General features: G+C 41.2%; 1 protein-coding gene across 5 annotated transcripts in view; it reads right to left on the reverse strand.

Moving 5' to 3' along the window:
• The window catches only part of LOC117356859 (E3 ubiquitin-protein ligase RNF19A-like), an 89,222-nt gene that overhangs the window by 28,207 nt on the left and 45,109 nt on the right, over window positions 1–15,906 (reverse strand). For all 5 annotated transcript variants that reach the window (XM_033936657.1, XM_033936653.1, XM_033936655.1 and 2 more), the window contains 2 exons: window positions 14,690–14,843; window positions 4,575–4,737 (listed from right to left, as the gene is read on the reverse strand). In XM_033936657.1, coding sequence (XP_033792548.1) covers window positions 4,575–4,737; window positions 14,690–14,843 — 317 coding nt within the window. The remainder of the gene's footprint in view (window positions 1–4,574; window positions 4,738–14,689; window positions 14,844–15,906) is intronic.

Consider the following 15,906-nt stretch of genomic DNA (forward strand, 5'->3'; position numbering starts at 1 on the left):
CAAAATGAATTAAAGATCCATGAAGATCCTCTATTTGGGGAGAGAATGGCAAACATAGGGAATGGAATACTTCATCTGCGATATCCTGAGCAGGTACCAATTCATCAAGCTGTCCAGAAATTTCTGCTGAGTGTTTTAACATCCTTCCAACACTGTTATCACAATGTAGCAAATGAGTTTCCAGCAGCAGATACGCATATAGTTAATTGTATCTAGTCCAGAAGCTACTGCTCAATGATATGTAAGCAAAGGTATAAGGTGTTGGAATGCTGGTGTCAGGGCCAGATGTATGGTTGGACTGGGTGGATCCAGTCTTCATATATGTTGAGTCAAGGCATAGACAGCGGAACACTTTTTTGTTTGGGGAGGAGGCCAAAAGCTCCACCACAGACCCCCACCCCATAATAGTACTAATTGTAATGCCATTTATTCCATTCATTTTTCATATATGCACACAATATAATATTAACAACACATAATGGTTAACCACAAAATTATACTACACAAAGCACACTGTATGCTTCTCAACATTCATTCCTACCAGAACATCTGGTCTTGGTCACACATGCAGAACACAGATAACCCCTATGCAAATACGGGACCGCAAACTAAAAGTACTAACATATACAAACGAAACCCTAAGATTCAAGACTTTGCATGCAGTCCAACCCCCAGAGAAATAGAAACAAATGCACTTACTATTCCTGAATAGTGCAAAATATAGGCAGCAGATGTAAATTCTCAAAATTATTTCCCCCTACTTTTGTTGTCTAGTGATTTTGGTTTTCAAATAATCTTTTCCCAGTCTCTGGCTACTCTTCCTTCTGTCTGTGCTCTTAACTGTGTATCCAGGGCCACCTTATCCAATCATTTGCTGTTTTACTCTCCTTCACTTTCTGCCATACATCCATCTTTCAAAATAGAACAAAACGCAAAAGGCCCTGTTTCTTAAATAATATGATCATAAAGAGCTGGTCTCAATAGCACCTTCTTAAGATGCTCCTCTTAAGAAGTATGAAAGAGGGGAGTGTTGTATAAGGGTTTTACACCTGTCCTTTTTCTATTTTAGGGAGCCCCTTGACAAAGCGCTATGTGTGCGAAACATGTTGGGGCACAACTCCTGCTCTAAGGCTGAGCTAAGTGCTTTATATTAATATTTATCAATATAAGTATATTTTGTTATACTATTTCATACTATTTATACACTATAAATGACCTAAATAACAAAGCTATATTTACATGTTGAGACCAATGATGAAAGCACCACGTGATTCTTCCCACTTTTGAATGATCTACAGCGGTGGAGTGGTGGGGCTGAGGTCTCCTCATAGTGAGATATTGGATACTACTAGTGGTGATAAGATTACATTTGGAGCTTTGAGTTAGAGACAGATATTTTGATACAGCTCCTGATTGAGATATTCAAAATATTGCCATTTGTTCTGTTATACATGGACTTTAAGCCATTTGGACAATTCTGACAACTGTATGCTATTTTTGTTTTGGTGCTTAATTTATGCATTTCATGAGGGTGGCTGATAGTATTCAGACCCCCTGTTCAATAAAGCCTATGAATCAGAATTTGAACATACCGGAAGTGTGTCTCTCTTGTTATTGGCAAAGTATCTCCATGTGGCCTGGCAGACTAGGCAGGAGCCTAGGTCTGTTGTACCTGAAAAGCCTTCCTCTTTCCTGGGGAAGCCACGCCGACAGGTCAGAATTTGGCACAGCTAAACCGCCTGCCAATCAGAGCATGGGATAGCTGTGTGACAATGTAAAAGAAGCTCAGTGCCAGTTATCTGACTCTCACTATTACATGGAAATAGATCATGATCCTATGGAAGAACTAAAGGACTTTATATCTCACTTACTAGTTGGTGCACTTGAGAAAGGTATTATTACCAATGGGGAATTTAATTTTTTGCAGTGTAAATATCCAAAAATTCCAGTAATATACTTTGTTCCTAAGATTCATAAGTCGGTTACAAATCTTCCCTGCTGTCTCATTGTGGCGGGAATTAGATCTATTTTGGAACCCCTCTTGAATTTATTGATTTACAGCTAAAAAATGCTCAAAATTACATTGTATGTGAAAGACACCAATCACATGATTCATTTTTGTCTGAGTTTCAGAATATTTCTTCTCAATCCTTGCTGGTAATGCTTGATATTACATCCCTTTATACAAATATCCCTCAAGATGCCACTGTGGATATCATTAAATTGCATTTACAATCTTTACAGTTAGCTCAGGTCAGGGTTGACTTTTTGGTTCAACTTGCCCAAATAGCACTCAACAAAAATTATTTTCAGTTTGATGATCAATTTTATATTCAAATGAAGGGTACTGCAATGGGGCCAAGATGGCTCTCACGATAGCCTTTTTATATGTAGCCCAGTTTGAAGAATCATTTATATATATATATGATTATTTTTCTAAAATACTTTTTTGGAAATGGTACATCGATGATATGCTTATATTGTGGCTGGGATCCAAAGAGGAACTGACCTGTTTCCTGGAATGGATTAACTCATGTGATTTGAATCTTAATTTCTCTGCTTGCATTCATCCTACACAGTTACTTTTTTTAGATCTTTTGATCACTGTTGAAGATGGGTCTTTCATTACCGCAATATTTAGAAAAACTACCGATAGGAATAATCCTTTGAGATACGACAGTTTTCACCCTAAACATCTTAGAGACAATATCCCTGTGGGTCAGTTTCTGTGCTTGAGCAGGATCTGTTCATCTCGGGTAGACTTTATCATTAGAGCTGATGAAATGAAACAGAGATCTGAGGCCAGAGGCTATCCTTGGTCAGTAATCAAAAAGGCATATAAATGTGCTTTATATGCCCAACGCTCTACCCGAACCATCTGTCAAGCAACAAGAATCCTCTCTGGTATGTGTGCTCCCCCATACTCAGTATGCCTTCAAGATCAAACAAATCATTAGGTCAAATTGGAATGTTTTTCACACTCCTCCACGATTTGCTTTTTCTAAGGGTAAAAACTTACATCAGAGATTGATGATGTCCCAGTTTACGATGATTAGTAGGGGTGATAGTGGGGCCAGAAAAGGACATTATTGCTGTGTTAAATGCAAAATGTGTGAATATAGTGTACCTCTAAGAAACATGGGACTTCCCAAGTGGGCTGCCAACAATGCGGGCCGTAGTTTTTCAACTTGTGACACTAATGGTGTTATTTACATCATCAGGTGCCCCTGTTTGAAACTATATGTGGGGCACACTATGAGATCTGTACGTGCCCACATAGGAGAACATGTCAGCAGAATTCGAACTCAGATTTTAGAAGCCCTGTTGATGCAACACTGGCTCCAGTTTTGGAGGTTCCTCACCTGCCTCGGGGAGGTAATCTTGTTGGCCTGCTATGGAATAAAGAACAAAAGTGGATTTACAAGTTAAACACCAAAAATCTCCAGCAGGCTTAAATAATGAAATTGAGTGGCAAGCCTTTTTGATATCATAAACATAATAATGTGCTGTTTTCAATATTCTGTATTTTCATTTACAGTAGATTGTGCTTTCAGTGATTTTGTACTACTCTTTATTAAAGAGCTTTTTGTCCAACATGAACAACCTTACGAGTAGTACAGATTTTTTTCACGTCATACGTCATTATGTTTTTTGGCGTGAAGTCCTCTTTTTAAACTCCCTGTCGGCATTCTGTCTGCTGTTGCGAACTGATTAATGGAAACTTTTTCCTTTCAACATTTTGAGTTCTAAAGGTACCCTTCCGATTACGCTATAAGTAATATTCGTTAAGGTCTAGTGTGCGCAGCAATATAGCGCACGTTATTCCGCGTGTTAAAGCCCTAATGCAGCTTAGTAAAAGGAGACCCTTGTCTTTTGAACTTACTGTTTGGCTTCCTGACGAAATAGTGAGGCCAAAGAACTTTGCTTTACAGATAAGTTTTTTGTTTGTAGTTCTTCATGCTTTTGCACAACAGCACTTTATGCAATGATTGGGTGTTGAGGTTTTTTGGGGAACAAGTTCCCCTTTTACTTCCATGTCTCTGAGCACAATCCTCTGATTAGAAACATTTAAGTGTTATTTACTTTACACTATAACAACAAAAACTTTATGAAAGCGTGTTACGTAACTTACTTTATGTGATTATTTCACGTTTTCCTTTTGGATTATTTTTTCCTCCTTTTTTCGTTTTTGACTTAGTTTACATCGTGGATTGGCACCGAAATTCATATTAAGGGAACTGATTAAGTAGAAGAAATTTGCAGACTTTTTAAATAATGATTTCTTTCACCAAATAACAACAATCAGAACCTAATGCACACTGAAGGAAGCGTTGCTACCAGCGTTGGGCAGTAATATATTACATTTTTCAGTAATGAGTAAAATGCTTCCCTCCCCTTTTTTTTTAACAAAACAGTAGTGCGGTTTTTAGCATTGGCCCGGTTTTTAAGAGAAAAAAATGAGTAAAAAGGGTAGTTCAGTGATAGAGCAAGAAATAAACTGTATAGGTCCTCACTTCCATTTCCAGTCTCCTCGCAGCTCATTCCTGTTACCTGATTAGGTGAGAGATAGTTACCTTTCTGCCCATGTAGATTGGAATCCCGATGATGATAACTGGGATGGCAATGCCAGCAGCAAGGGAAATAACCATCGGGGCCCCTAGCAGCATGCCAACCTGCCAGAGAATCTTCCGAGACCGTGACCAAGGCTTCTTCCCCCAGAACGTGCAGCCAGAGGGACTGTAACACATAAAAAGTGTGCTGTTAGCCTCAGCCTGGCGTAATACACCCAAAACATTCATTTAGTCAGAGGCTAGTGAAACACAAATGTGCTCGCTCGCTCTTTCTCTCTCTCTCTGTATCTCTAACAGAATTGTCAATGTAGGAAATGGGAGATGAATCAGGAATTGAACCCAGGCTTTCCACATGCTAGAGCAGTGCCACTGGGCTGCTAGATCAGTCTAGAAAAATGCCAAAATACAGAAGGGCTGGAACATATAAAGTGTATGTCAAACCACAGCCTTATAGGGAGACTGTCTCACATATTGCGTGATAAACTACTGTATGTATCAGGTAGCCAGAAATTCAGGAAATAATATATCACATGGCTCTCTGCACTGGCCTCTGTTTGCCTAACTGCCGAATTAACTTGGTAGATACTGCAGTGCTTAAGATTCCATACTGAAGTCTATGTCTATATAAAGTTGTTTTTTTTTCTTCTCCCCTCTTTTGCCATCCCGTGAATTTGCACATCTTGCTTTGTTTTATGCACCTATCATCCTTATTTCTTGGTCTCTGCCATTAATATTATTGCCCTAATCTTTTCCTTTTCAGGATATTTTGTACAGAATTTGTTATTCACATCTGATTTGTGAGTTTTTTAAACCATCAACCTCCTCCTCCATGCATCTAGAGGTCTCCGTGAAAGGAAGCAACCTCCCCCACAAATTTCTTAGCCACTACTGCTATTCTCCATTCAGAAGCATCTCTCCCTCTGCCCCACCTTGCATGATTTGGCATCTCCCCCATATACCTTAAAATTTGCCTCTCTCCAGGTCTAGATGTCGCTGGCAGTGGCAGTGATCAGCATATGTTGCCTGAAGCCTGCTCTGGCCCTTTCCATTATGGATATTCTGAAAACCTGATTGGATGGGTATATCTCAAGGATTAGGCTGAAAACCCCCTACCTGCATGTATATGACTGTAACATTTACTCCCTTCACAATGAGACCAATGAGCAGGGCAGGATTAACCAATAGGCCAAGTAGGCATATGCCTAGGGCCCGAAATGATCAGGGGGGCCCCAATGAAGGAGGGCATCAACATTGTTTTTTCCAAACGGTGATGGGCCCCTCCAGCATCGATTGGCAGCGCGGGCTGCCAATATAAGACTGCCAAAATAAGACAAGCAAGCAACGCGAGTAAGAAAGGCAATGGGAACTGTAATTGTGCAAGCGGTGCTGCTTGGCCAAAGCTTCCCTCTGACGCAGCTTCCTGTTTTCGCCTGGGTGCATGGTAGGGTGGGGCGGGGCAGGGGGCCCAGTGTACTTGTAATGTAATGTAATGTAATTTATTTCTTATATACCGCTAAACTCCGTTAGGATTCTAAGCGGTTTACAGAAAAATAGACATTAAAATTATAAGTAAAATAGGTACTTAGAAATTCCCTTACTGTCCCGAAGGCTCACAATCTAACTAAAGTACCTGGAAAAATGACAATTAGTAGAGTAATGAAGAAATAAAATAGAGAATAGATGAGAAAAATAAGAAAATAAACATTCTAATAAGATTACAATGATCTAAAGGACTTTGAAAGGTTGAAAAAAGAGGGGAGATAAGAATAGATGCAGAGGGAAAACCGTTGAAGCAATAGAATTCTGGAGAAATTTAAATGAAATTTGAATGATAAAATAAAACAAAATAAGTGGTAAAACAATAAGTGAGATTAAAAAATATATCATAAACTAAAAAGAATTGAAAATAAAATCAAAACAGTCAAAACTGAAGTCCAGCTTGAACGGGCCCCCGAGCCAACCGTTGGTCCGATGGCCGGACTGCAGCCCTCCTCCGTCGGCTCTCCCTTGCTGGAATGGGGGAGGAGCGAAGACAGTGTCGGGTGCCCCGCTGGAACGGGCCCCCTAGCCGACCGTTGGTCCGATGGCCGGACTGCAGCCCTCCTCCGTCGGCTCTCCCCTGCTGGCATGGGGGAGGAGCGAAGACAGTGTCGGGTGCCCCGCTGGAACGGGCCCCCGAGCTGACCGTTGCCTAGGGGCCCTCGACGAATTAATCCTGCCCTGCCAATGAGCCCTATTTGTTTACTATTAGGAGTTAGAAAATGAGGTTTGTGCCTTTAAGTCTTGACATTGTCATCAATGATATGTTATGAGTATAAAGGATGAAACTTCCAGCTAGTAAGAGAGTGATGCTGGCTGAAGTTTTTCACATGGCAAGCCAATAAAACTGTATATAACCAAAACCAATTAAACCCCCACCCCTGTTGTCTGTAAGCTCTTCGAGCAGGGACTTCCCCCATACACACTTTTATGTACTAATGACTATTGTATAGTACTGCTTTCACCCTGTAGCGCTTTAGAAATGCTTAGTAAAAGTAGTATTGAAATCCTCTCCCAGCTGTAAAGTGTGCACCTATAACAAACAGATCAAATGATCCTCTGTATACCCTGAAAAATTTTCAAGCACTGCACATGCTGTAACACCAGTTTTTGCAAGTATGCAATATATAAATTCTGTGCCCATCTATATGCATAATAAATATTACACCTATCTTTTAAAAGAAACCCCCCCCCACAATATCAGTATAATATTTATTATGCTTTTAAATGGACACAAAATTTACATATCACATTTTTATAGAAAATTCTGAGGAGATACAGATCATTCGATCTCTGGTGGACCCTATTTGCAGGGTCCGTAAATCTGTAAAAACTTTTTGTATTTGCTAAACATTTTGAAATTTAATCCTCATGTAGTTTAGCTTATTTTTTTAACTTATTCTTAACCACGTTGAGCTTCCTCTGGTTGAAGACCCGGTATATAAAGTTAAGTTTTAGTTTAGTTTAGGGACTGTTTTCTTCTTTGTGTGTCTGGTAGTGCTATAGAAATAATTAATAGCAGTAGTATTTGTTATATGAGCACAATTTGCAACTAATTATTTTGGGTTCTATACAGTTTTATTGGATTATGCTTACATTGTATGCTGTGGATACATACTTATGACCTAATATCATCACGTTGACAAGAGGAACGCATATGGAACGAAAGATCAGCTTTTGCTAAATAAAGCCATCAAGGCTAGTGTTAAGAACAGTTGCAATCTCAGGGCTCCTTTTACAAAGCCGCGTTAGCGGTTTTATCGCACGCAACTTTTTAGCGCGCGCTAACCCCCGTGCTAGCCGAAAAACTACCACCTGCTCAAGAGGAGGCAGTAGCGGCTAGCGCGGATGGCAAATTAGCGCGCGCTATTCCACGTGTTAAACCGCTAACGCAACTTCGTAAAAGGAACCCTCAGTGTAGGATGGATTGATTATAAGAAAACCTTTGATAGTGCCCCACATTCCTGGATAATAAATTGTCTTGCAGTGTACAATATAAACATTAAATTGATCAGAATACATTAACTTCACTCTGAAATGTGGTAAACCGCACTCCATTTACAGTATAAAAATGGACAGGATGCCATTTTTAATATCAGGATCCCACAAGGGATATTTCAGGGAGACTTTGTTACCACTCTTGTTTTGTATAGCATGTAATCCTTTGAGTACACTTCTTAATTCTTCAGGTTATGGATTTAGCCTTAATCCTAGAACTGGCAAAAACCCAGAGGTTATATCACACTTGCTGTTTGTAGATGACTTGAAGCTGTGCAGTTCCAGCGATTAATACTTGGCAGAACCACTCTGTTTAGTAAAAAGCTTTTCAGATGAGTTTTGGCCTGGATAAATGTACTAAAACAACTTTTCTAGGAAGTAAACCATGTAAAAATGAAAACATCTCTGACTCATGATTTTGCCATCAAGGAACTTGAACAGGAAGGGGTATATAAATATCTAGGAGTCGAGGAAAAAGCAACAATTCAGCATAAAGTACTGAGAGAAAAGACCAGCAGAGTATTACAGGAGATTAGAACTACAGTAGAATCTCAGCTAACTGGTATTCAATTAACTGGAACTCTCAACCAAATGGCAAAAAAATTGCCGGCCAAAAAAAGTCTCCCGCGCTCCTCAGACAACCTCTAAACAACTCCTCTCCTCCCTTCAGCCCCCAAATCAGCAGGAAGCTACAAATCTCCCTCCCTTCCTCCATCCCTCGAAGCAGCAGTGGCAGCCGTCCTGACAACCCCCTCCTTCCTTCGGCCCTGAAGCAGAAGCAGCAGCTGATCTGACAACCCCTCTCCCTCCCTTACCAAGGCAGTAGTGGCAGCCAGTGAACAGAAGAAGTGCTGTAAACTAGAGAGTTGCGCGGGGACAGAAATCCCACTCATCCCCGCCCATCCCCGCCAGGATCCTCTCCATCCTCACCCGTCCCCACCAGGATCCTCTCTGTCCCCACCCATCCCCGCAAGGAATTACCTCCATCCCCGTCCGTCCCCATAAAAAGCAATTACTTCTGACAGGATCATCAATTCCAATGTTTCTTTTGTGTTTGTGCTGCTATTTTCCTTGTGGAATCTCTTTGGTGGAACCCTTTTTTTGTTTTCTGTTCAGGTAATTAACTTATAAACCCTCTCTTTTACTAAAGCTGACATGTCCATTATATCATATGGACGAACTCTGCTTCCAAAGCCTTCCATCCCCGTGGGAGTCCTGTTGGCTAGAGGGGGGTCCCTGTGGGAGTCCCGTGGGCCAGAGGGGGATCCCCATGGGAGTCCTGTGGGTTAGGGGGGATTCCCGCGGGATTCCCGTTCCCGTGCAGACCTCTACTGTAAACAGGCTGCTTCTGGCCAGCTCCATCACTTTCCAATTTCTTGATAACCTCCAGTGCTATATCGTTTAACTGAAAACTGAAACAGCACAGAGTGATTTTGCTCACTGCGCTGCAGTGATCTTGCCCACACCAGAGGACAAATAGACATCTTTAAAGATAAGTGCAGGGTTTTGATATATTTATAATCAATTGTTGAAAATATGTTTCATAAGAATGATTGAACGGAGTTTTTCTTAGACCAAGGATGTGTTTCCTATGACAATTTTACAATTGCCATAGAAGTTCCCTGAGTTTTCTCCTGGAACACTGTGGTCTTTTCTCCGTGTACCTGCCCTACTGAAGTCTCTGGAAAGGGATATATTATATGAATGTATGTTTAGTGGCTTTAGGGTAATGTAATGTGTGTCAGGTCTGCAACATAACAATTGAACTTGCCTACAGTTTCTATCATCCTAGTACAGAGAGGGAATTCTTTGTGCGCTATAATACTACGTGTATTACTGACCATGTAGTGTATCTACTTATTTGCCTTTGTCCTAAGATATATGTGGGACAGAACTCGCGTTCTTTGAAGACTAGGGTCACTGAACACAAAAGTTGTCTTAACACAAACAAACTGTAGGCTCCGATTGTATCACATTGTCTCGAACACAATCACACCTTCAAAGATCTAAAATGCTCTGCTGTTGACTACATACCTGAGGATCGACTAAATAGGAGGCATCTACTCCTAAAAAGAGAACTTTTCTGGATCCACATTCCGAATACTGGAGAAACTGAAGGTCTCAACACCCGCACAAAATGACATCATATGATCTAATGGTATTGGGGTTGGACTTCCTCTGTGGTGATTGGCTTTAACGAATATTGACAGCTACGAGATTGAAAGAGAGGCTTATTTAAATGGGAGGAGTTTTTCCGCATTCTGTGTCTGGGCGGCAGCCATGATGAGAAGCGAAGCGTTTGGAGAAGTACATACCAGTGACGTTATTCTACCCTGTTATATTCTCCATATTGTGTAGCCGCTGTGTCGGCTGGTGGAGCAGGGGCTCTGAGGCTTTTTCCTACCTCAAAGCGATTTCTAATGTCAAAGCTGTTTTAAGTGCTAGACCCTGGCTTTGAATAACTCCATAGTTTATTGTTCTTCTCTAATGTAGGCTCAGCATTGCTCATCATGACCATATGTTTGCTGTGCAATAAATTTTGAGAGTGTTGGTAATTTTGACATTTTGGCTCATTTACTTGGGTTGTTTGATTCTTATAGAAATAGATCATACATAAAGAGTTACCATCACAGGTCTCCAGGCCTATTTAACAGCATCAGCAGATTCAAATGTACAAAAAGTGAAATATTAGAGCAAGCATCCCAAATCTAGTTCCATCACTAAACTTGGACAGGCACTCTGATGAGCAGAAGGAATGAGTGAGAATCTATGTGTAGGTACAGGAATGGGACCAACAGAATGTGTCTGACAGAAGACAAAGCTCTTTAAAGAAGCAGACCAGCAAACGAGGAAAAACAAGAGGCAAATGCACAAATATAGTGGGAAATATAAAGTGTTGCTCCAGGAACCATAATACTATATGGATCAAGCCCAGACACATCAGTGATTAAGGAGAGAACTGAAACCTAAGCATGAGAGATTGATAGTCGAAGCTCAGGACAACAGGAATTTTTAGAATCTATTTTTTTTTTTTTTTTAATCTTTATTCATTTTCATATCTTTCAACAAGTGTACAATATTCAATCAATAATTCGTACAAATCACTTGACATTCTCAATCATTATTGTCAAAATCATATAAAAGAACCCCCCTCCCCATCCCATCCATTAGAAATAAACTAATTAAAACATATATCGTACATCCCCATCCCCCCACTGTAGAATCTATTAAAAAAAGAGAGAGAGGCTGGAAACAGTTATCTTGTAGGTAGCAATGAAGTGCTGATGGTAGAAAATGTTTTATACAGAAAGGCACAAGGTAGCACATCTCTCATTGAAAATTCTGTAAATATTATAACATTGCTATACTGAAAAAGCATTAGGTTCATGATTGTAAGATAATTGTGGAAAATTAAGAGGTTTTGATAACTTGGAAATCTCTAGTCCAACCAATAAGCTGGATGTAAGAAAAGCGGACATAGTGGTACAAAGCAGCGAGTGTGGCCTTAAATCAAATGCATTATAAAGTGTGTCCACAAGAGGGAGTAAAAGTGCTTCCAGTTGTGTCTATGAAAAGAAACCATATGAATGGGGAACCAAAGGTTTAAGGGGAAGATTCTAAAAACCCACTGTACCTTTAATAATGGTCACTAAACTGGTTCCATTGTGACAGGGACCCTGCGCTGCACAGACAGGACTCAGAGTCCCCACACTGATCATTTATCCAGTCCTGTCCCTGAACCCAGCTTTAAACCTCGGGCTGTCCATTAGGAAAGAAAGAAACAGCTCAGAGTAGGAATTTTTAATACTGACCTTTAAGAAATCCCAGAGCCCTAGGAAGAAAGAATAGTTCCCTTTAAGGATCCAGCCGATGTAATCATGGGAGGGACAAAGCCCAGTAGAGCCATTTTCCCCAGGAAGCTGTTTAAGGAGAGGGATGAGAAGCCAGGTGCAAGCAGTGCTAATTTGGCCAGAAGCCAGCCATGCTCTGGACTGAGAGATGAGTGGAGATGGTCCCAGAGAAAAGAATCCTGGAAGAAAACTTTGAGAGAGAGAGAGAGACCAGGAAATGGAATGGGTAAATGTCTCCAGGTTTGAGCTGCTAGTGGAGGAAAATATGGAGTTCAGCTAATTATTTGGAGCAGGTCAGAATGTTTTGAATCTTAAAAGTGGTTGCAATATTGTTTTTGCTGAATGTGTGGCTGTCGAATGGAACTGTGTAGGATGTGGCTCTAAGGGCAAAGTTCTACATTTTGTTTGCTACAGTGGAAAGTTTTGAAAAGGATTTTGTTTTGGGGTTTGTTTGTTTTTTATTTTTGTCCTTTATTAATGCTCCTGGTCTGTGAAAGGCTTATGCAAAGAAATGCTAAAATACCTGGACCCTGGATTAGCAGCTGCACTATTTTGCTGAACAGCAAAGATAATGCTGGTTGGGGAGGGGTTGGTAACAGCTGTAGGATCAGCACTACACTCCAGGCTGTCTGGTAAATTTGGGCTCAATACCAGTCCAGCTAATGCAAGAGCCTAGTGAGTATTGAAAGGAGTAAAGAAGACAATGTTATTTTCCTTTTGGATCTGGAAGTGGTTACTCCACATGGGCTAGGACTTTGCCTAATACTGGTGGACTATAAATGGGACTCTTTTCTGCTTGAGGTGTTTATTTTTGTTTTGAGGGCAAGTGCGCAGGGCTACCTGACATGGAACTGGAGTGCACAGAGAAGCCTTAAAGAAATAAAACATTTTTTTCCACAAGAATATGGTGTGCTATGGTTTACTGAAGATAGCAGTGCTCAGGCTGTGGCTTAGCTAATCCCAAAAGCCTCAGGAGATTGCACTGCAGTGGGCCTGGGAGACACTGCAGAAGTGGTGTTAAAGGTCATGTTTACAGCTTTTGACCTTGTGGTAGGGTACCCTAGGCGGGTCCCTAGAGGCCACCTAGGAGTCCCTGTCGCAGCATATGCCGATCACTATCACCAGTGATCGGCAAATGCAAATTTAGAGATTCTCCACAACTCTCTGCAAACCTCATTTGCATGTGCATTTCTTTTAAGAATGACTCGCCTTTTTGAAATCGTTACAATATTGGCCGTGATAGCAGCCTGTCGAATTTTACTGCGAACATTAGAGAATCTTCCCCTAAGTATAGAGTTGTATGGGAGAAATAACTAAAGGGTTAATATATTAACTTACATTAAAGCCTTGCGCTAATGGTTAGCTTAGCACACAGGTTCTTAATGCAAGCCTAATGTAAAAAGTTTAGCTCCTCAGTATACTAACCTAACAGTATGCAAATAAGCCTTATGCAAAAATATGTATCAACATGGGAGAGCATATTGGATGTGTTAGTGTCAATTAGAATTCTTATGCAAGACCTCCAGTTGACATCAGTACAGATCCAACACTGCTCATTGTACCTGTACCTTGGAGACTTGCAACCCTGGATCCCTGTCCCCTCATACCTCACCTGTGGGATTTTCCCCGTTGACCCAAGTGGCCTCTTTTATTCCTTCCCCCAAATAAATGGGACTGAAGTAGCATCCTGGGACCTCCCACCCCCGAATTCAAAAGCATTCTCAGTGACACAAGTGGGTCTCCCCTTGACCCCACAAATGATCCTGGTGGTCCAAATGTGCCCCCTTGCCCCACCCTCTCCACATGCACTTCTAATTTTGGAGGCAGGAGGCTTTCACAAATCTTTCAAAAGATTGTTCCTACCTCCAAACTTAGAGGTATATGGGAAGGAGGAAGGAATTGGGAGATCCTGGGATGGGGGTGTCACACTTGAGTTACCAGGGACATTTTTGGAATCAGGTGTCCAGGGGGCCCAACTGGACTACAAGGAATGTTTTGGGGAGCAGGAGACTGGGGATCCAGAAAGCCACCAAGGACATTTTTGGGGTTAGGGGTGGGGAATCTTTGAATCACCCAAGCCTTTTTCTGGAGTCCTCAGAGATTTTGACTACACTCTCACAGGAATTCCACAGCAACTTCATCCATCCTCAAGGGAATTCTTCCAACCCTGTGGGAATCCCGTGGCAACTTTCTGCAATCCCCTATCCTGTGTAGCTCTCTAATTCATTTGTAAACCACTTTGGAGAGTGAAGAGTGAAGGCAGAGTAATGCATAACTTGATTATAAGGAGAAAAAATGGTACCCAACAATACTAACCATGAAATCATAAAACACAGAATGGTTGAGTATACACAGTTACCAGGTTCTGGTGATGTTCTGTATTGTCCCTAGTCACAGCAGACCAGACTCATGCCTCAGCTCTATTAGCCAGTGCTGGTCAGAGAGCAACCCCATCCAGACCCTCCACTCCCAGGCAGCAATCTGCAGAGATCATGGGTGGAAGGGGGCAGAAAAAACTACTCTTCTCTCTAATCCTGCACCTTCCCGCTTGCCATTTTTCTAGAGCTTGATGCAGAGAATGCCAGTACTTATTATCAAGGAGTGGTAGGAAAAAAAAAGCCTTAATCGTATCCTGTTGGACCTGCATCCTGTGATCATTCCTTTGTTTCTTTTCTCATAATATGACTTTCTTATACCTGTCTCATGCTATGCATACAATATAGTCCATACCTGAGGAAGTGGACGTCTGTGATCTCTTTCAGACACAGCCAGCAAAAGAGGCAACCACATACAGTGCAGTTCATCCGGTTACAGCTCCCATCCTTAACCTTCATGATGAAGGCCCCACAGCGAGGACAAACTTTAATGTCGTTGACATCTAGTGCTGGTGAAAAACAAGGATCCGCTATTAGTGCTTTACTTTTCCTCCACAAACCACACTCACTTCAAGCCAATCTGGTGGCTTGGTTTAGTTCCCAGCTCAGTGCTTCCAGCCCTAGAGACCTAAAGCCTTGGAAAAATTTGAAAATTCTAGGAAAAACACAGGATGTATTTCCCATTTCTTCCCAAGGCCAGAAGTGGAAAAATTGAAAGAGCTAGAAAGAGCTCAGATAATTAGGGTTTTTTTTTCTAATACATATAATACTAAGTACAGAAAGACTGTTTCTTACCTGAGAAACTAAGGTACTTTTTAATTTGCTACAATGTTGGATCACATGATGTACTGACTTGAGGAGAGGCATTTTTGACAAGCTCCAGGAGCATCCCCATTGAAATCCTTCCCTTCTACAATCTTTTAATTTTTCTATTTGCACCTAGTAGCTCAATACAAGACACTAGCTTTATGGACAAATACATTGTTAAGTCTGGAGATTATATGACAGTAAAACTGGGGGGGAAAAAAAGAATAAGCAATGCATCGTGGTGAAGTCATCAGAGAACACTTCTCAATTAAATGACATACAACTGAATCAGATTACCAATGCTATTATAAAAGCCTTAGACCCTAAATTCACTACCTTGGTAGAGCAGATTAAAACTCTGACCCAGGGTCTCATTGATGTGATGGGGCCACACAACAATGCTGGAGGAGAGATGGCTGTAAGGATGGCAGATCTGGTCCTTATGAAAGCAGCACTTACCAAATGTGAGGAAAAGCTTGAGGACTTAGACAATCCAGTGTTTAAAAGACCCCAAGCTAATTGGCTTTCTAGAATCTTGGTTGTCCTCTGAACTGCTGGCAAAACACCCGGGGGTTGGGGGGGGACCATCCCCATCACCTCAGGAGAGGTCCAAAAGGTAGTATGAGGCTTCAGGTGTGATTGCATGGATTTTGGACTCTGTTCATAAAGACCTTATAATACAAGCCAGCCATATAAAAGAACTGAGATATCAGAATAAAATAATTTTGTTGTTTCATGACTATTTGGCTGGCATTGTGGCTCACC

The sequence above is a fragment of the Geotrypetes seraphini genome, chromosome 3 (assembly GCF_902459505.1).
Source record: "Geotrypetes seraphini chromosome 3, aGeoSer1.1, whole genome shotgun sequence".
In the NCBI taxonomy this organism is placed as follows: domain Eukaryota; kingdom Metazoa; phylum Chordata; class Amphibia; order Gymnophiona; family Dermophiidae; genus Geotrypetes; species Geotrypetes seraphini.